The sequence below is a fragment of the Magnolia sinica genome, chromosome 5, assembly GCF_029962835.1.
Source record: "Magnolia sinica isolate HGM2019 chromosome 5, MsV1, whole genome shotgun sequence".
NCBI classification, from domain to species: Eukaryota; Viridiplantae; Streptophyta; class Magnoliopsida; order Magnoliales; family Magnoliaceae; genus Magnolia; species Magnolia sinica.
In genome coordinates this window covers 115,341,266-115,364,020 of record NC_080577.1, presented here as the reverse complement: position 1 = coordinate 115,364,020, position 22,755 = coordinate 115,341,266, and the positions used below count along the sequence as shown (strand labels likewise).

General features: G+C 40.2%; 1 protein-coding gene across 1 annotated transcript; it reads left to right on the top strand.

Moving 5' to 3' along the window:
- The first annotated feature begins 1,897 nt into the window (after positions 1–1,897).
- LOC131246877 (E3 ubiquitin-protein ligase HOS1) lies at positions 1,898–22,128 on the top strand. The gene is made up of 11 exons (XM_058247329.1): positions 1,898–2,192; positions 2,308–2,406; positions 3,656–4,046; positions 4,698–4,832; positions 5,292–5,467; positions 7,189–7,599; positions 7,689–7,847; positions 9,888–10,415; positions 19,425–19,559; positions 20,084–20,934; positions 21,446–22,128. Exons 2-11 carry the CDS (start codon positions 2,350–2,352, stop codon positions 21,624–21,626), a joined length of 3,024 nt encoding a protein of 1,007 aa, XP_058103312.1. The 5' UTR covers positions 1,898–2,192; positions 2,308–2,349; the 3' UTR covers positions 21,627–22,128.
- Positions 22,129–22,755: the final 627 nt, after the last annotated feature.

Sequence of the window (22,755 nt, the reverse complement as noted above, 5' to 3'; positions counted from 1 at the left end):
TCAAAGGTTATGTTTCCATTATCAAAATCATTTATAAGACCGGGACTGATGGAGGCAAAGGATATTCCAAAGATATTTTCTTTTTTATTTTTGCAGGCTAATTTCAAACCTTTGATCATTCATTCATTTCTTAAAAAGACTAGCCAGCATCGTCCAAACCCAACCAGCCTTAATATGGGGAAAACCTTTTTAGTCCGATCAGGGGCAAGGATGGATGTTGCCCTCATAGTACCTTTACTGTGTGGGGCCCACCTTGACGAGTATGTTTGTATATCCATGTCACCCATCCTTTAAGCGGACTGCACCACTTAAAAGTGGTGAACAAGCCTTTAAAACTTTAAGAAGGCCACAGAAGTTTTGGATCAATCTGGTCTTTGTATTTTCCCTTCACCAAGGTTTGGCTGACCTTATTAACATGTTGGACGGCAAATAAAAATTATGGGCGTCCAATCACCACTATTTCTTATTGTGTGGCTCTTGGATCTACTTAAAATTTGAGACCACTTCTTATAATGAGCTGGAAAACATATGAACAGCATGAATTATACAAGATACCATCAAGATGTGCCCCACAAAAAGAGTAACACTTCATTATTAGTATTATTATTATTATTATTAACACACGCACATATACCCCACACACTCACGCTAGGGGAATTTCACCACCTATGGGTACCCGAACCCTTGACTGGGAACCCTTGACTGGGAGTTGAAACTGCCGAGAGTCTACCACCTAAGGAAGAGCAAGAACCCTTACTTGGACTCAAACTCGGACACACACCCCACAAAAAGAGTAACACCTGCTAAGCTGCTTCCATCACCACTTCTTCGAGTGGACTCTTACTTGACTCAAACTCGGACTTGAAATTGATCTTGATAGTGACTCCTCCAACACGATCTTCGAAAATGGTTACTACTAGTCAAAGCCCTGCGGGACCCATGATGTATTTGTTTTAACCACATAGTTCATCATTTTTCTTCTTTTGTTTTTTTATTGAATCATTTTGGGACATGAACCAAAAAACGAGGTAAATCCAAAGCTCAAGTGAATCACATCATAATAAACCATGGGGACTGAGCATTTACAGTTGATAACTTATTGTGGGCAAAATAAGTTTTGGGTCAAGCTGGATTTTATGTTCCCTTGGTCACCCTTACCATGTGGGTTCACGTGACTTTGTGTGGCAAATAAACGGATCAGATTAGGTGGGGGTCACCCTTACCATGTGGGGCCAACTTGGTGGTGTGTGTATATATATATCCACACCATTAATCCGTATAAATTTAGGATGTGATATAAAAATTTTAAAGCAGATTCAAATCTCTGGTAGACCATTAAAAGCTATTGTTGAGCCACAAAAGTTTTGGATCAAGCTTATCTTTATATTTCTCATCATCAAAGGTCTGGTTGACATTATAAACAGGTTCAATGGAAAGGAAATGTCAGCGTGGGTATTAGGAGTTGAAAGTGGACATATAATCACCACTGTTTCCTGTGTTGTTGTTCGCCTGATATTTGAATCTGCTTAATTTTTGGGTACACGTCTTAAACTGGGCTGGAGAAACGGATGGATGGCATGGATATACAACACATGATTAATGTGGCCCCATGTAACATGGGTAACACCCACTCTGCTTCCCAATTAAACATCGCAGAGGGTCCTAGGAACGTTTGAACGGTGAGCGTCCTTATCTCCTTTGCTTCCTGTGGTGTGGTCCACTTGATCTTTGGATCGGCTCGATTTTATATTCATATCATAAAATGAGATGGCAAAATGAATGGACGGCATGGATAAAACACATACATCATGGTGGGTCCACGGAGCTTTTACGGTACCGACCAGTACCAATCTCGGTACTGGACGGGTCACTGCGGAATGCGAGTGCCTTCAATCCCTTCCCACGATTTTTCCTAGCAAAATTCTCAAACTCAAATCTCTCCCTCCCCTCTCTCTCATACACACTCTCTCTCCCTGCGACGGGAAAAACTCCGCACCAAACCCTCGACTCCTCAGGACGGCAACAAAGACCCGTCCGATCGACCCGCGGCCTCTCCTCTCTCTCCTTGCCGGAGCTTCTAGGGTTCCAGGGCATTCTTCGTCAAAATCTGCCCTCTAAACCGGCAGATATTGCAAAATGCGAGCACTCTCCAAAATCCTACACCATTCTTCAGCACCCTCTTGAATTCTAGGGTCTCTCTCTCTCTCTCTCTCTCTCCAAATCCTTAGCTCTAGGGTTTATACCATTTTCTTTATTGTTTTTTCTTCTCTTATCTCATTGTCTTGTTTTGCTATCTGTTTCGTGCAGCCAAACGCTATGCAATAACATTGTAATCGATCATCGGTGTATATGGAGTGGAGAAGACAAGGAAACGCGTACGGTGCCAACACCAGGAGTCATAAAGATGCAAGTTCCATTTTCCCTTTTCTCTATCTATTTCTACGCATCTCTATTTCTTAAGGCATGTGAAGTGTTCGATGAATTCCCCCGTGGGTTTATTTTCTGTGGTTAGTGTGAAGGAAATAGGGCGCTTTGTCACAATGCTGCGGTGACCCCAACTTCTTGTTGTCTTTGAGTCGTAGGCAATTTAGTGAACATCATTGGTTGATTAGGTTGTCAATGTTTGTTCTAGTTTTATTTTATATTTTTCTAACTGTTACACCATGCTGGGTGCAAGATGCGTGGTATGAAAACCGTACTGCTTGACTCATCAGGTGGACCATGCATGAATGAAAGCAATAATGGTTTAAAACAAATCACGAACCTTCTGCCCTCAATGTACATGTGTAGCTCACCCAATGAGCAGACCGGCCCAATATTTCGGCTGGGTCAAGTGCACAGTGGGGCCTATCTGGTGCATATATCAATGTCTCATTTAGTTGCCAACCGATATTTTGGCTATGTTTTCTACATGGGGCTCATATGGTGCACGTATCAATGTCCCATTTTCATGCCATTCTGGCATATGTCATCATGGTTAGAATTGGATATGTGATGGCATTGGCAATACTCTAGCCTTTCCCAGCTGCCTATCAAAAAAGAAAATAAAAGCCTATTAGTCTCATTCCCGGCTAACAATTTTAGTATTTCTTGATTTATATAAAGCATTGATATAAATGGTACCTAATTTCTTTTCTTATATTGGAATTGGATATTCTACAAGCAAACTTGGCAAAATTTGTATGGACAATTCGGATTTAAATTCCTTATTCCATTGTCTAAACTGAATTGAGGCCATAGACATGCTATGGGTAACAACCAAAGAAGATGCTTGAGGGTTTTCCACCAGTGCTTATGTACCGTATGTGGATGACATCCAGGAAATTCATCTGGTGAGGTCCACCGTGAACATGACTTGGCTTAAAAATTGGGCCCCTCCACTCAGCAAGCGAGATGCACACGTTTGTGGAAAATGAAAGGTTAGAGAAAATGTAGTCCATATTCAGCTTGCAATGAGCTACTGGCTGGACTGCATTTGGGCCAGGGCATATTCATTTGGTACCCCCACAATATGACTGTGTGCTGTGGAGGAAGCCCTCAATTGTCTTTGCATGGTCCTTCATAGCATTTCTGTCTTCCATTCAATGTTTGTAGGTGCTGGCCTGAGTAGAAGTTTGTTCTTAGTTCTTACCCTAATTATGCTCCCCTATTTCAGGAGGCATTGAAGCGCTTAGCTTCAATTGATCTAATTGAACTGTGCAATGAAGCAAAAGTCGAGCATTGCCGGGCTACTCGAGACTTGCGGAGCTGCGGACGTTTTGTGCAACATGTTCTAAACTCATGTGGACATGCCTCTTTATGTGTGGAGTGTAGTCAACGCTGTGATCTATGCCCAATTTGTAGGATTCCTATACCAAAGAATGGCAGCAGACTCCGGCTTCGCCTCTACAATGAATGCATAGAGGCTGGTCTTATGTCTAAAAGATATGATGACAGATTCCAAGAAAAAGAAGATGATGGGAAGCAATTAATGGCTGATGTTCAACGCCTTTATTCTCTGTTTGATGTTGCCATAGAAAACAACATGGTTTCCTTGGTTTGCCACTGTATCCTCTCTGTAGATTTTGTATCATCTTTCTCCTAAAATAATGATAAATGATAAGGCATGTTTGGTAGATGCCTAAAAATGAATAAATCTCATATTTCTTCTTGGTAAAGATTAAAAAAAATTGTCCTGATAACCGACAATCATGAACTCTAATACATAATGTAATTAACTAAAATGAGATGAACTCATTTTAGCCATCTACCAAACAGGGCATAAGGAGCTTATGACAAAGAGGATTGGGAGTTTCCTTTGTAGAATACATGACAACATGCCAGCTACTGGGGGCACACCCTGGAGCAAAGCTCAGACTGGTTTAACTATCAAATAGGCCACACATGTGCAACGGATATGGACTGGTGGTTGTGTTTTTTTTTCCCATCCTTCTACTGTCCCACACGGTGAATCGAGGAGCCTGTTTTTTCAGCCTGGCCATGGTCATGGTGGGTCCCATTCTCACCTGATGATGGCTCGGATCTTCCACACTTCAGCAAGTGTGCCTCGAAGAAAATCATCAATCGTTTTCACGGAATCTCTTTTGCTTTTATAAAAGAAAATGCTGACTCTATTTTACATGCTTTTCTTTGGTGCAACTGTCCTTGCTTTTTCATGTATTTCGGTACATATCATGCTCCCTTAACAAAACCAACAGATGTAACAGATGTTTGTATGGATGAAAGTGCTGTGTCAAGCGATCCTGTTCTTGCTTTTCTTTTAGATGAAGTGGTCGTGAAGGACTGGTGCAAGCAGACTTTCAGAAATATCATAGCAGATCTTTGTGGAATTTGTATCCGGAAATATAAATAGCCTTACCTTTTGAAGCATAGAGTTGCTAATATGATCTTGTAATTTTTAGATATGCTGGAGCTGTTGATGCATTTATACATGACATGTATGCTGTCCCGGCATGTGCGGTGGACATCTGAGCCATGCATCAGGTAGACCCCACTGGACAGATGACCTGGCACAGAAATCAGGGCGGTCAACTCATCTGGTGGGCCCTTGCATGAAACCATTGGACAGTTATAACTGGTTGCCAACTGTCCACATTCAGCATATGATTTTGACCCATTTCATGAATTGTCCAGCCTATTTTTGCCTAGCTCATCTATGACGTGGGTCCACGTGGCACACTACTTTAATCTCTGACACTTTTCGGGCTGGCACATGTAGCTATGTGTATAGGTGCCTATTGGCTTAGCAGATTGCAGTAAGTTAAGAGTTCTTACCTTAACATCTTTTATAGATACTCTTGGAGTAGAAGAAATGAAAATGAAGCTAGGTTTGCTTCATAAGTTTGTGATGCAACTTACTAGCATTTCCTCTGTTATTGAGGTTCTGGAATCAGCATTTAAGGGAACTCTCTCTCCACAGCTTCAGGACTTGCATCACCTTTCAGAGAACATATTAAAGGCTAAGCAGGTCTACTTCAGTTCTTGCTTGGATAAAAAACACAGTTATGAGTCAAATAGACTAGTCCAGCTTTATTGTGTACAAGCCTGGTTGCTTTTGGTTCTTTTATGACTTTTAACAATAATAAACCATCCTTTGTTTCTTGTTCACCTGGCATTTGAGGAAAAAGAATTCACTTTGACGACACCGCCCCCCCCCCCCCCCCATTTAGGTTAAGGTCTTGGGCCTTGTGCAAATAAGTCTTGCTTGGATGTTAATGATATTAGATTTGAGTAATTCATTCTGTTAAATAATTTATTCCATATAGTTAAAGGATTTGCATTGCCTATGGTTTTTTAGATTCGAAACATCAGAGAGCATCGTCTACGCTATTTTAGGTTTATAACATCATCTGATATAATAAGAGAAACCTATTTGCACACATTCTTGTCCTTGTTAGAGCAATATTATGGAGATCGTATATAGAGCTCCAAGTTGAACTTGTCCTGCACTAGTGAGTACTGAGCCTGGGTAACGGCTCAGTACTTATGCCAAACAATTATGAGAAATCATGTTTGTAAAGCCAACGCAAACTAAGTGGGACAAAGCTATGATGATGAAGAGACATCACTTACCTGTGTCAGTGCCTTCTTATCGACTGACATATATGTAACAAGGATACTTTGTTTTAGGATTGGTGCACAGGACACATGCTGATACATCAATCAGGGAAAATTTGCTTCACCTTCTTCCTTTTGCCCTGGTATTCCAACCTATGCACACCAATATTATGTGATATATTTGTGCGTATTCTATCTTTACATATTTGGTTACTCTGGTTTACACGTTGTTACTTCTATTCTTATATATTTATATGAATAGGCGATATGCTTTAGGGGTGGCGCTGTTGGATGCTTCATGCTAGTTTTGCCAATGGTACATGTGCGCATCTCCAATTGCATAGATATTAGCACATGTACCACATGATTTTAGCGTAATAAATTGATAGCCCCTTTTTTGCTTTGGGAATTTGGTTCTTGAACATTTTCACTGCAACATATACATTTTGTGTCTATTCATAATTTATGAAAAGTTTTGTTTATTTAGTCATGTTTATCCTTTATAACACGTTGGGATACTAGTCACCACCACGAACTGATACTGGTATTCAAGATCCAGTTTCAGCTCTTTTAGGTTAGGAAATGCTGTATGCATGTTGACAGCTGATCCTATCTTTCCTATTCCGTGGTCTTTTTCAGTGAATGAAATTGATTCCAAATATCACAAATAAAATTTTAAAAAATATGTATTGGGTAAGGCCAAGGTTGGTGGGTGATCTTTTGGCGTGGCATGTTTATTTATTTATTTATTTTCTTTTTTTGCGGAAGCGGGTTAGAGGCCTTTGGAGGCTTGGCTTATTGGCAGGCTTATGGGCTATCTAGGTAGGGAGGAATGGAAGATGTTTCTGAAACGAGAGTTGTACTAGGGAAATGGTTTTAGTAAGTTTTTTTTTTTTTTTCTTTTGGCTTCTTGTGGAATGGACCTCCGGTATAAATGAGTTGAAATATTGTTCTTTGCTCTCTTAGATGCTTTTGCTTTTGGATTGGCTTGTAGTTTGGTTCACTATCTTAGCGTTCTTTTAATACATATGTTTGTTGCCTTCAAAAAAAAAAAAGGAAAATATTTTTGCTACTGTTGTATCCTAAATTTTATTGGCCTTCTCTTAGCCTGAATTGAATCTCTTTTCTCAGCATTTGGAGGTCATGATTTGGTGCATAAGGCATCAATTCCTTGAGAATGTCCAGTCACGTCATCGTAACTTCACTTCGTGGCGTTCTCTTGTCCGTGAGAGGAAGTCAGCTACAGCTAAGAGATCATGGCCTGACTTTACAACCAACTCTGCAGAATCTGCCGGACAAGATGGGTCCACCCTCTTCATCGAAGATGCATTGTCAAATCTTGGAATAGAACAGGAGGATGGAAAGGGAGTGGGAGAGGAACTGGAAGTCACATGCTTGCAGAAAGGTGGAGCCTATCCAACATTATTCAGGTCCAAAATTGAGGGGTCACAAGGATGCTATCCATTTGAGAATTTGCGAGCTGCTATTGATATACTCTTTTTACATGGAAGCTCTGATCTTGTAATTGCAAAACGAGCAATTGTATCCTGGAAATGTCTTTAATCTTTCTACTTTCTTGTTTGTTTCTTGTTAGACAGAATTTTCTACCTTGATTACCTTAATTTTTGCAGTTCTTGTACTACTTATTCGATCGGCATTGGACAATGCCCGATAAGCAATGGAGACATTTAATAGATGATTTTGCTTCTGCATTTGGTATAACAAGACACTCTCTGCTGGAATCTTTTACTTTCTATCTTTTGGATGATGAGACCGAGCAAGCTCTACAGGTATATATTTTGCGTATTTTCTGTTAAAATTATCTTTGCAGATCTAAAAGGCACAGCTGGTTTTATTTTGAGGTTCTAGGTTATCGAACTTCCCCTTTTCTCAGAATTTTGACATTTCCACCTTGTGTCTGTCTGACTAAAATGAATCTGGTCGAGTTGATTTGAGGCTTTCGATTGGAATCTCATGATGTACTTATTCCATTCTTTTGTTTTTTGAACAAATGGACAACTGTGGCCATTTCATCCACCGACCACATTTCAATGGCATCCCAAGAATTGGGACTAGAGTGCATGAGGACTCTGGAAATTGATGCACATTGTTAGGTTTAGAACCGACACTTGGAAGCAAAAAGAATCCTATGAAGTGACATTTCGAGAGGTATTCATAGGTGGAGATGCTTGTTGCCTCGAAGCTAGTTGCTGGCTCTGCCATTGCTTTTCATTTGTGTGGGCTGTTGAATTCTGATATATTGCTACCTACAGGATGATGAATTCTAATAGATTGCTACCTACAGGATGTTGAATTTTGATATATTGCTACCTACAGGATGTTGAGTTCTGATATATTGCTATGGAGATGCCATACATGAAACTCTATGCCAGTGCAAAAAAAATCAACCATTTGATCAGGCATTGGATTGGAACCAAGTAGTGGGTGGATTATTTGAAGATAGTTGTGTGAGAGAAATATTCACTCAATATTCCACCTGGACGACTAATATGTATATTGGAAGGTTTATTTTTTGAAAGATGAAAACTTTATATTGCAAAAACAGCAAGAATACACCGGGTCAGGCCACAAAAAGGAAGAGACTGGCAGGTTAGAAAGGGACTGCTTTTATCATAATAATTCTCTCTCTCTCTCTCTCTCTCTCTCTAGATGTGAAAAAAGAAACCCTAATGGTGCGCACAGCTGCAACCCTCACAAACTCTATCAGCACGCACGCGCACACACCTTCAAACTCTTTTTCTCTATAATCTCATATATGGGTCAGAACTGGGTATTTTCTGTACACAATGGAGTTATATTATGAAATGGAAATTGCAGATTTGGGTTGGATCTGGGTAGGGTCTTTACCTAATGAAATCAAAGTTTGATTGATCCTGATCAGAATAAAATCCGACATGTTTACAGCACTATCTTTATGGTATTGATAACAGACTTTTGAAGTCCCTCTCTCTCTCTAGATGTGAAAAAAGAAGCCCTAAAGGTGCGCACAGCTGCAACCCTCACAAACTCTATAAGCATGCACGCGCACACACCTTCAAACTCTTTTTCTCTATAATCTCATATATGGGTCGGAACTGGGTATTTTCTGGACACAATGGAGTAGGATTAGGATATGGAAATTCCAGATTTGGGTTGGATCTGGTTAGGGTCTTTACCTAATCAAATCGAAGTTTGATTGATCCTGATCAGAATCAAATCTGACATGTTTACAGCACTATCTTTATGGTATTAATAACAGACTTTTGAAGTCCTTTCAAATATCCTTGGGCGCACGAACCTTCCACAGGTGCCGCACCCAATTTGAATCATGTTCCAGGCTTGTGCTCTTGCTCCCACTTTGTAGCGTTTTATACTTGCTAACATTCAAAATACACTTTCACTCTCCCACACCCAGGTCTGATGCTGCCTTTTTTTCAAGCTTCATATCAAGAAATTTGATTGCCTTCAAGGTCTATGCCTTTAAACTACATAAAATGTTTGTCCCTGGACATCTTTTTTTCAAGTTTAATTTATCAATTCTAGTCACAGGTTGAAAGTAATCTCATGCAAGATTTTAAAACTCAGTTAAGGACAAATGGGGAATGATACTGGTGCATATCTTTTGGTTTGGGTGAAACCAACAAGTGACTTAATTCCTTCTCTTAATAAAATGAGTCAACTTACTTTTTGTCTAGTTTTACAATCTATATTCGTGTCAATGACCTTGATTCTTTTTCTTCTTGCATTTCAGAATATTTAGGGATGTTATTGGGTGGGGGCTGTTTATTGACTTCCATTAGTGACTACTGTTCGTACCTTTTCTTCATTAGGAAGCTTGCCGTCTTCTTCCTGAAATTGCTTGTCCAGCAACACATCCAAAGATTGCTCAAATCTTATTAGAAAGGCAAAAACCTGATGCAGCACTGATGATTTTACGGTGCTCTGGACGCGATGGCTTGTGTGCTTATGCAAATTCAGAGAACGGGGGAGCAGAACTAGTCTCACTCAGTGAGGCTGTGACAGCTGTTCGGGTCAGAGTCGAGTGTGGACTCTTGACAGAAGCTTTTATGTACCAGAGGATACACTGCTCGAAAGTAAAGGAAGAGAAATGGAAGCACAAATCTTCCTGGGCCTTTTCGAACAGCTTGAAGATAGGATCTGATGCTTGGATGGACCAGATGGAGGTTTTAGTGACCGAAATTTGTTATCTCTGTATTCGGAGAAATTTAGTGGATAGAATGATCGAGTTGCCATGGAATTCCGATGAAGAAAAATACCTCCATAAATGTCTCTTTGACACTGCTTGTGAAGATCCTTCAACAACTTCTGGGAGTCTTCTTGTTGTTTTCTATCTTCAGGTACTTTCATACTCTTTAAAATTTCTAATTTGTGCACTCAGTGTTTGTACTTGCCAATCGCCTCCAAATTCCAGCAGCAAGGGTGGAAACAACATTGTTTCATAGTTTATTGCATGGTTAGAAGGAAAAAAATGGAAACAGCAATCTTTTACTACTTGTTTCCCATTTCATGCATTTTCCTAGTTGTCTTCACACTTTAGAGTTTCAATAAAATATTGATTTTATGAATAACAAATTTTTTATTTTTTCGGACAAGGATCAATAACAAAATTATTATTCTTAAGAAAAGCTAATGTTCTAACAAGGAGGGCAATATTAGGTAAGTGATAATCCGTACTATTCAGTAATCATCAACTATTGTCCTAATAGATGGCTGTATTCTCCCTCTTTAATTAATAGTCTTTTGTTAGTGTTAAAAAAAAAACTATAACAATTGGTGTAAAATGATATAATTTCCACTTCGAATTACCATTTCCATTTCTTAGTCCGATAACTCTCATTTGTTATGCACTTTCCTCTTTTAGAGAACATATTTTAGCAACAGTCTAGATTATTGCTCATCTTGTGATGTTGTTTGGAGAAAACTTAGAATGTCTGTCAATTTCTTTTGCGTAAATTATTGGTGGCTCACTTTTCACACACGACAGATGAAAAGCATGTAAGAGATCCGAGATTCCGAGCCGATATTCAGGTAAGCCCTGCCTCGGACTGGTTATTTCTGAAATTTTTTACCGGTTGAACAATTTTTACCCTTGGATTGGAGGATTTTTTCAGATAAAATGGATGGTCAAAGAAACTTCTAGTGCAAGGCAATCCGATCATTAAATAGGGTTCCTAGGTGGACCTAGCTGCTTTGGGCTTTGATAATTGCCCATACCTGGCCCACCATGTGAGCCCCAACCCCTAGCAGAATTGCACATCCAAATATATAACAACTTCATGTCTCACTTGTATGTGTCATTTGGGCACCAACTCACCCACACGCATGGGATCCACATGTAATTGATCACCCTCCATCAAGGGGCTGTAACGGCCGATACATAACGATAACGGTTGATACCGTTATGCGATACAACCCGAAACAGGGCACCTTTTTTTTTTGGGTTTGTAACGACTGTTACGGGGCCATAACGGCGTTATGGTACCGTAACAGCTGTTATGCACAATAACCCTAAAGAAAATGGGAAAAAAATGAAAACGAAAAAGAAAGAAGAAAAAAAAAAAAAAAAAAAAAAAAAACCTTTTTCTTTTCTTCTTTTTCTTTTTGGGTTGTTGCTGCTACTCTTCTTCTTCTTCTTGTCCCCCCCCCCCCCCCCCCCCCCCCCCCCCCTCTCTTCTTTTCAGTTTCCCTCCCCCTTTCTCTCTTTTCTTTTCAGTTTCCCTATCTTAGAAAAAACGAATGGACTACATGGTTGTTTCACAGCCACACACTTTTTTTTTTTATTTAAATGCTCTGCAGTGCACTTGCAATGTTTTGTTGCGTGGGGCCCACCTTGATTTATGTGTAGTATATCCATGCCGTCCATCAGTTTTTTAGGTTCATTTTAGGGCACGATCCTTGCATGAAGGGATCCAAATCTCAATTGGATGACACAGTTGGGATTGAATGCCTACCATTAAAATCTTCCTAGGGCTCACTTTAATGTTTATTTTCCATCAAACCTGTTGATAAGGTCACATAGACCTTGATGAAGGGAGAACACAACTAACAGCTCAATCCCAAAATAAAATGTCATAAGAATTTTTTAATGGCAGGAATTAAATCCCTATTTTTTGGTCCACCTAAGATTTGGAGCAGCCTCATTTTTTGGACCATGCCCTAAAATAAGTTGGCAAAAAGGATGGACCACATGGATATACAACAAATGCATTGAGGTGGGCCCCACATCATTTAAAGGGATACTCACTAGTGGTCCACCGAAGATTTAGATCTACCTGAATTTTTGGAACATGCCTTAAAAGGAGTTGGCAAAACGGATTGACGGCATAGATATACAAATACATCAAGGTGGCCTGCCTGGCCCACTAGTGGTCCACCTGAGATCTGGATTTGCCTCATTTTTTTACCATGCCCTTAAATGAGTTGCCAAAACGGATGGATGACATGGATATATAATACATAATCGAGTGGACCCCACGTACTTGGCCCTAAAAAATTGTACATGAGGTATATATCAACTCAAAATTAACCAATTAAATTTTGGGGCCATTGTTGCTAAGTCACAATCCCAAAATTAAATTGTTTGAACAATTTTCACCATTAGTTTGCAGACACTTGTTTTATATATATATATATATATATATATATATATATATATATATATATATATATATATATTACCATTTGATATTTTTCATTTTTCATTGTCCAATAAATGTCCACCAATCCATTAGTGGGATAAGTGTCAATAGATTGCATTAATTTGAGGCTAGTTTGAGGCATCGAATGGTCCCCAAATCAGCCCCAAATTGACAACACTATTTACCCCAATTTAATTTTAATTTTTTTTCTTAAGATCTATGGGGGAAAATGATATCAAATTGTTAGGTATATGAGTTTCATAATAGGACACAAAAATCCCTAAACTCTATATATTGAAATGAAATGTATGCGAGCCACGAAGTATGCAATGCATTGGCACTATAAATAAAAGTAAAACTTGAAAATATAAGATGTTTTGGTATTACATTCACTATATTAAATTTATATACATATTATATAGTTAGAAAACTAAATATAAAAGGTTTGCAGTTAATTCCAGGTTGTCAGGTTCATAAATCCATCAGACGGACCAATATGGCATTCTCACCAAAGATTGGACCGTTACACTAACATAAATATGTTCAAAATTAAAAATGAATGCATATTTGGAATATTTATAATTTTTTGAATTTTCTGATTATTATTATTATTTTTTTTGGATTTTTTGGAGCAACAATCTTTTTAACCGATACGGGGGCGTATCGTCTGTTATGCCCCTGTATCACCCATTACACCGATTCAGCATATCCTTAACAGTGGGCACTGTTATGGCCACTGTTACCGCTACGAAACACCTTGCCCTCCTAATTACCACTCAGGGTGAAGTTTTGAATTTCAAACTCTTGGATAGTTGTCTCACGGGTTCCATCGGATCATCCACCTGCCCAAAAAATTCTCAACACTTTCCATTACTCAGTGCACCACAGGACATCTGCAAACCCGCTCCATCACGCAATGCAGCAGCAATCCTTTGTTCCTCCCTAAATTGATAAGGCTGCCTCTCTACTTCTCCCAACCCATCCAAAGTCCCTATCCCCTATGTGTATGCTTGCCTGAGATGCACCGGGATATAGAATGCTGCCACTCCCACCTCTAACTTTTCCGGGATCGCTATGAGCTTCTTTTTATGAACCTTTATTATTGTCACCTGCAGCACCTCGCACCCTCTGTGTTTTGGTCGGTCTCAACTATCTCTCGAGAGCAAGATCAATCACCACAGAAACATCTTCAATCCAAAATTCTTGGAGGTCTAGCACTTGAAACCACACCTTCATGCTGAATGACGACCAGTCCTGCCACCTAGACAGAGACAACCAGGCCACTGTTGAGAACCACCACAACAGAGCTCGTTCTGGGGAAAGTTCATCCACAGAGCAGAGCTGGAAAGTTCCTTGATAACATCTTCCTCCAGGAGCTCACATCTTGTCTTCACCCGGTCTCCAACATCCACTGAAGCAGGCCCCATCCTTAATGAAGCTGCTAAACTCACATTGGAATGCCTTCCAGGAGTTTTGGGGAAATTTTGGGTGAACTCAAACCATGCTACCATCCGACAAATCTTCCTTCCACGCTCACTTCCCTTCCAATGGCGCCGACTCCCTCCTCTGCCTGTGCATTGGTTTCTTGTTGCTCCTGCAGCTCCTTTTACAGCATCACATCCTGAAACTATCTCAGAGCAAAATCAAAGCGGTTGACAGGAGTTTCCCTAACTCCTGCGAGGAACTTGCCTGATTCCTTACATCCCTCAAAAGGAGTCCTGCCCAAGGGACGATCCTTCATTTTTATTTTTGAAAGACCGACTACATCACAGCCATGCTGTTGTTGAATGCCCTATAGTTACGTTCTTTCCATATGGATAAAGGATGGTCAACATTGCCAATTTCCAAATGGTTAAAATTCATTTGTTGTGATATCCCCCCTTTTCCTGATAAAATGAGGGATTCAATAGACCCTGTCATCACCCCATTGCATCTTTAAAAATTCCAAAATCCTCCACCAGATTGCTGTTGTGAATTCAGATTAGTGGTTTACTCAGTTGGTGTCGAGCCACAGGATGCAGCCATCTGTAATCATCAATTTTCTAGGATTTTGTCATTTGTTGCCAAACACCCAAAGGCTACGACACGAGGAGGTGATGGGTATTGCTACAAATGTGCTAGGGGGGCTCTCTTAAGCGAACCACCTGCCCGCTTGAGTGCCTTATTTCCAGCTGAATGCTTGTTTCCATTTTTTTTAGAACATCGACAATAGCATTAATGAAAGGCCACAACCATTGATTAAAATTTACAACAAAAATTACAGCGCCAGCCAATATGCTGGGAAATGATTCAAGCGATTTGACGGCCTCACCCATTTCATAACTTGGAGTTTAGCCTTTCTAAAGACATCTTTAGCTTCCTCATTTTTATTTCTAAATCATAGAGCCCAAATACCCGCCAACATACTTAACCACCAAATTCTTCTTCCCATTTTCCCTATACCCCCTCCGTGCCATGATAAAAGAAAATTATCTATCGAACATGGCAGCACCCATACACTCCAAAAAGGCGGAAGAGATGATCCCACTCTTCCCTTGTGAAAGAATAATGGATAAAAAGGTGGTCCACATATTCCGCATCTTGATAGCAAATCAAACAAACGTTCAGAAGAACCATTTTCCTCTTAGAAAAATTGTCTATTGTTAGCACATTTTCCCTCCCTACTGGCCAAACGAAAGCTGTCATTTTCAACAGGGTGCCATATAGAAGTCCTCAGTGATATCCCTTCATTAACTTCAATACCGCTTAGCATCCGATGGAGAGACTTAACTGAGAACTTGCCAACGTCTAAGCGAGTTTGCATTTGCTAATACTGGGGATTCCTTAACTAGCAACTCAAGGAGATCTACAAATGCTTCAACTTCTTCGTCCTCTAGGTTCCGTCTACATGGGGGAGCCCAAATAACTTCCTCTCCCCTCATTGAGAAACAATTAACCACCCTCAAATCTACTTCCCTAGCTATCCCCGCCAACCTTGGAAACATATCGCTCAACCTGTTATCTCCTACCCATTTGTCCTCCCAAAATCTTATATTTTTTCCAACCCCCATATTAAAGCCTATCTCTTCCCACACTCTATATTTTAGTGACGCCACTGACTTCCACAAATAAAAAACTCGATACAGAGAAGACGATTTGATTCACCACCCCCTTTCGTCCACTCTATACTTCCTACCTATCATCTCTCTCCATCAAGCTCCCACCTCTACCCCGAACCTCCACACCCATTTCTGTAGCAATGGTAGATTCATCTTTAACTTTCTAAATCTTGCTGCTCCTTCATCCCGTGGTTTGCACACCTCCCACTTTATGAGATGAAATTTATGTTTTTCTTCTGACCCTTTTCACAAAAAAATCCACTTCAACTTTTCCAAACTATTTAGAACCGACTTTGGACATTTAAAAAGTGACATAAAATAAACTGGAAGGTTCAACACTGACATTTTAATTGGAACCATTCTCCCACCCAAGGATAGGTATCTAGATTTCCATTTGGACATCTTCCTCTCGAAACACTCAATCGTTGTCCCACAAATGTTTTGCCAATCTATCAATACATAGCGGGAGATGTGAATTCTGAAAATTCAAACTGTCCACCCCAAAACCTTCCATCAAACCAATCTCTACTCTCTCAATCATCTTACTAATAGCTTCCTTTACTGTTACAAATTGGTATATAGAGAGAGGATCACCTTGACGAGGCCCCCTAGAAGCTAAAAAGAAGCCATTCGGCGATGCATTCACCGGAATAGAGAATTTAGCTGACCTCACACATATTTTAATCTAAGCACACCATCTAGCCCCACCCACAGCCCAACCTACCCAATATATAGTCTAGGAAAGCCCAGTCCACGTGATCATATGCCCTTGCGATATCTAACTTGCAGATGATGCCTTTATCCCCTCTACTATTGCAATGGCCAATGCATTCATTCACCAACAAAGAGCTATCAACAATCTGCTTGCTGTTCGCAACTGCCCTTGGAGAAGCCAAGATGACTTCTCCCAACACCGCCCGGAATCTAGAAGCCAATACTTTTGCCAAATTCTTATAAGGGCCACCTAGCAAACTGATAGGGCGAAAATCTTTCAAACATTTTGCACCTTCCTTTTTGGGGATGACCACAATAAAAGTGGCCCTTAACTCCATTGCTTTTGTACCTTTTTCATAGTATTCATTCATGAAAGCTATCTAATCCCCTCTGACAACCTCCCAGAATTTCTGATTTCTTCCTTGGGAGAAGGGCCTGCTCTAATGATTCTGCCGCTTCTGACGAGATAGAATCAAAGTGCAATTTATCGAGTGCCTGCCTGCACCTAGCATATTTTGACAAAAGACTTTTGTAAAAATTAATTATTGAGTCACAAATCTTAGACTTACCCTCTATCCTTTCCCACTCCACCATCAATGATTAAATCTTATTTACTCATGCTCTAGCGCTAGCTATTGCATGGATTTCCATTATCTATCATCCTCATATCCGAATGTCCATGGCCAGTTACTAGGTGATTCGTCATTCACCATATGCAAATCTTTGAATGTCCATTCCCTCATCTACTTGTGAGGAGCATACCTATTTCCATGATAATGGAATCCCACAATCGTTTTTTTGGTTTCCTGATACATGACGACCCTTCCAATTTTGCACCCAAATATATTTGTGAGTTCTTAGACTCCTAAGTTCGATTTGATTCCAATTATTTCACTTTCATGAGTGTTGATCATGGGCCCTGACATGGCTTCAGAACATCCAAGTACTCTTTTCATGTTTGCTACTCAAGATGGATGATCATAAAAAAATAAAAAATAGTATATGTCATCTGTATATTAAGAATGTGGGATAGTGCACTCTTGTCTGCCTAACTTGAAGCCACGAAGGAGATCTGCCTCATTGGTTCTAATGATCATTGTGCTTAAAGCTTTATTCCCTCCAATAGAAAGGGGTGAAAGAGGATCTTCGTGTTAGATTCGCCTAGATTTCTAAAAGAAGCCGTGAGGAGATCCATTGATTATTGTCAAATAATGCACCGAGGAGATACAGGCTGACATCCATTGCCTCTATTTGACGCAAATCCCAATCTACGAGAAGAGGACACAAATTACCTAGAACCAAGGGCTGCAGGAATCTTCCCGCAGCCCTCATGTGGTCCAATGAAAGAACGTCATGCACCTGTTGAATGTGGGCCCCATAGTGAAAAGTGCAAAAGCGTCATTTTACCTAGAGGAATATTTTCTTTGCATTACAGGGCTTACATCTGACAGGCGCTCATGACGCTTTTTCATTGGGCCACGTTAGGGCTGCAAGAAGGATTCCTGCAGCCCCTGGTTGCAAGCAATCTGCATCCAAGAAATGTAGCATGTATAGCAAAATTTCCCAATCCTTGAAGCATGCATAATTAATTATTTATTTTGTATTGATTACTGGAATTTATTTAATAAAAAAAGATCAGAATGTACAATTATCCATTGAGACTCTGGATAATGGTACCTGCGAAGGGGAAGAGGACGGGACACTCGACAAGTGTGTCGACCATAGAATTTGAGTTTCTTGAAACATGACCGAATTTGACCAACATGATGTCCCAAACATTAATAATACCAAGGAATGTTGGCTTCCTGTGTGGGTACATTTTTTAGATAGCCAAGCCTAGCCATTTCATCAATCACCCTCGATAATAAAGGACCCAAGAAAGGATCCTTGGAAGGGGGTTAACTCTTCTATAATAGCCATGAGCTCTGCAAAGCTAGCATCACCAACCCAACTAAGACCGAGAAGGCCAACTTAATCTCACGATGACGACCCTTCAGGAACTCTAATTCTGGATGGCCCCTGATTTCCCTATGAACTTCCATCTACATTCATCTTCCACCAACCAAATAGGACTGACCATGTGGAAACTGAGGCTCATTCTGAATTACTGCATTCCAATTAGCAAGAGGATCAGTGGTCCTCACACCACTGAAGACTGTCACGTTAGGCTACAAGAATAAATATGAGATTCTCAGCTACTGACAGAATAGAAGATGCACAGTCGTTGAAAACTCTACTATTTCTCTCCCTCCAAGATATGCCCCACATGAGTGCTGGAAGCTGTATGCCTATGCTGCCCATTGTAAAGCTCCCAACGAAGATGGTAAGACCCATGCAATTTTGAAGAGGTGAAAAAAGAAAGCCCATGTCTGAAGCCGCCACGCAGTGAAAGAAAATGCAATCAAGTGATTCTGCTTCTTGATGGTTAGGGTTTGTACAGGTACAGAGAGTGTTAAAAATGACATACATACCAGGCTAGTGTGGCAATACAATATAAGTACTGTTTTTGGATCTTTGTTCAAGCCTTTACTTGTTATAAATGTGTTACCATGTCTCTTCGGTGAGCTTATACCATCTACCAATGACGTAATTTTATTGTCGATCATACTCTATGAATTGCCAAACCTACTGGTGCCTAATGCTAATGTTTGTATTTTATGTTGGAAAGTTCGAGTTGATTTGGCATTACATGACAACCATTACCACTTGTTTTTCAAAACACTACATACAATATATTAAGAAGATGATACTAGTATTTTTTACCGTGAAATCAGGATTAGGATCTAAATTTAGTGATATGCATTTGCTCAATCTGATTATTTTGCATTAACTTTGTGTGTGGAAATATTTTACGTGAACCTAACTCATCAGCTTTTTTATTTCATCAACATGTCAGCGCTATCGATACATCGAAGCATATCAAGTTCATCGTAAGCTTCAGAGCTTGGAGCAGGACTTCGCTTCAAAGACTACAAGTGAGGAAGTTGCGTCCATGATAAGATCAACTAGTCAGTGGAGGGCAGGATTGGTTGTAAGTGGCTTATAACTTCATTGCATCTTGCCTTTCCAAAAAATAAAAATAAAAATCATTGCATCTTAAAGAAAAGTTTCTGATGCTTATCTACTTTCAGTGTGAATGGTTTCCAAGATACGAATCCATATTGAAATTTTGTTGTTTTGCATAAGGCTGCATGCTATTAGATCTGGATCAGAGGTTCCATGTCTGATTTTGTATTTTTAAATATAATTAATAAAAGAATCTGTATGTTAGGAAGTATTCTTTTTGAGCCCGGCTATATACGTCCTACTTTCGCCATAAGTGTCAATGTAGCATGTCTGGATTATTAGGGTTGTTTGTTGGGTAGACCCAACCATGTATGTCCTGTTGCACAACAATCGAGCCAGTCTGGTATCCATTAGCCACATTGGTCCTTCAAATGTGGGATTGTTGGTCAATCCTTTCCAACTGCTCTTCTTCTTCTTTTTTTGTTGTTGTTGTTGTTGTTGTTGTCTTGGACAACAGATTTATGTCTGTGAATTATATATCATCAACAGGATAAAGGCATCGAGTTGCTGCCTGAGGTACTACAGCAACAAGTGAAGACTGGGAGCTTATCCGACTTTGGCCATCTTTCTGCTAAGGAACTTGAATTGCCTGCAAAAGCTGATTTTTCTGGCATTCAGCAGCAGCAGCTGCGGCAACCAAGTGCCACTAGCTTGCCATCTGCCTCTTTAAATTCTTCCCTTGTTCTTGGAGCAGATCTTACTCCTTTTCCATCTAAGAAAACTTCGTCTCCTGATACCAATGCCAGACTACGTGGACCAGTCAGTATATCCCGTTTTGAACTTGGTAACTACAGGGCGCCGTCCATTCTCCATGGGAGGTTACTCACCTCTCTTGGAGGTCCATCCACTCCCAACAGGATGGACTCACCTGGTGTTGATAGATTTGCTTATAATGTCCAACAGAGGGACAAGTCAACCTCAAATCACAATTTTGTGAGAGATCCGAAGCATCAAGTGGGCATCAGGCAGGACTTTCAATCCGATGATGACCCAGTTATTTCTGGAAGCATTCTTTTTGGTTCTCAGACTACTCCCCTGAAAGAGCTGAATCGAAATGCATCAAGGGCACTTGTCAATAATCGACTGGATGAGGCTGACAAAGTTTCATCTGGGATGGAACCAAACGGGTCCCCTAACCAAGTTGAAAATGCTCAGCCTACCCCTTACATACGCCAGCCCACTGCTGACGATCACGATGACCTGGCAAGTACACCAGGCAGCAGTCGTTTTTCGAAGCATTTCACTCGTGATCCTAACCCTACACTGTTTGAGAAACGGGTTCCATTGGCCAAGCCCTGGACTGCAGGATCATCAGAAGAGCCAATGGATTACACTTGGAGGTAATGACTTCTAACCTTTAAAGCTGTGAAGTTGGCATTTCCCGAATGAGAAATACAATTACTGGATCTAAATAGATCTGTATTGTATGATGCTTTATCAATAGAAAATGTCTTCTTTTTTTTTGGTGTGTGTGTTCGACCTGGCAGTTATACAGTCAGTGCCAACCTTTACAGCCAATCTATGCTGTTCATTCAATAATCCCCATTGTAGGATGGACCATGCCCCCAGAATCTTTCCTCAGTTGATCCCAGCCTCGTCGTTTGTGGCTTACAAAAGGAAAATTACAGTCAATGGTCTGTTCACATCTAATGGGGAAATCGTTAATGGTTTGGGTCACCTGGTCTGGGTAATTTTTGGGTTAACACGCATTCTGTTGGATCATCATAGGGATGTTTCTTACCACCAAAATGTGGGTCTCATTTGTGCAGTTTGATGGCCTGATCAAATGGTCAATAATGAACATTGCATATACATACAAAAATAATGATGAATGTTTTCGTTCATGTTTAGTGGCGTAATTGGCAAGAGAGATTCTCCTGTTGAGGAAATGAACATGAATGGTGGGCTGAGATGGAGGTCTGACGGAACCAGTGAGGACGAAGAGGATTCATACCCTGAAGGAATGATCAGTGGAGCTCCTGTTGCAACTCCTGCAAGGGTAGCGAGAAGAAGCAGGTTCCGCAGAAGATGAAAGGGGAGAGCAGAAAGAGCTAAAAGATGAAGTGTTATCAGGTGTGAGTTTCTGTCATGAAAGCCCACAAGGTTATGTTGGATGTTGAGGAAAGGGCTTGGACACATGGAGGCTAATGGCATTGACGAGCATAACTCTCCTTATTTATCAGGGGATTTTGATGCTGAACGAAATTCCTAATAAATTTTGATCGAGGAAAACAGTAACTGATCCCCTTTTCTGCGGGCATACAGGTGAGCTGTGCAATGGGTACCTTTTCTTTACTTATTTCATTCCCCCCTTGTTGCTATGCATTAGAGGATGGATTGCCCTATTGTTTTTGGGCAGGTCGTGTATCTCTTATCAGATGTGTGGTCCATCTGTCCTTCTGGTTTTGAAATTTTAACCAAATTGAAAACAATGTTTTGCTCGGTTTTAGGGAGAAATGATATTGGTTGTTGGGTGACGAAATGCATTACATATTTTAAGCAGAAAGAGAAATTATTATGGATTTATCATGTAAGTGGGACCCCCTCTTAGATAAACATTTTTTTTCCATACATATTGTTGATGGCAATGGCTGAGTTCTATGAACCATATTCCCACATGGTGGATTATGAACAGTCGAATCACTATTAGGAAAGACGGACCATCTGATTATTTTAATCCAAACTTTGTCCATTGCTGTGATCATCTGGAAACATAGGCCATCTGATTATTTTAATCCTTACAGTTAAATGATCCTGATGTGTTGAACTGGTGGTTGCTATGGTGCATGGGCCTAATGATGATTTTTCTATTTTATTTTTGGCTAATGATGGAGAAAAAAGATGTTGAAATAATTCTCTCCCACGAGGCAAATATTAGAATGGAGCTGCGCCAAATCCACCCTTCTTTTTTTCTTTTTCTTTTTTTGGGTGTACGATAAATTTCATTGCGCACGTTAGTGTCCTTCCAAGGAAATGAAAGAAGAAAAAACGAAAGGAGAAGGGGAGAGAGAGAGAGAGAGAGATAGAGAGAGAGAGTCCAAGTGGAGGGTGTGTGTTTGTACTGCTCCACCACCGTATTGTTTGGTTTCTATCTTTCTGTGTCCAAAATCAAGACCCTCCCACTGACCTTTAACGGCCCAAATGTCCTATTTGTGGAATTT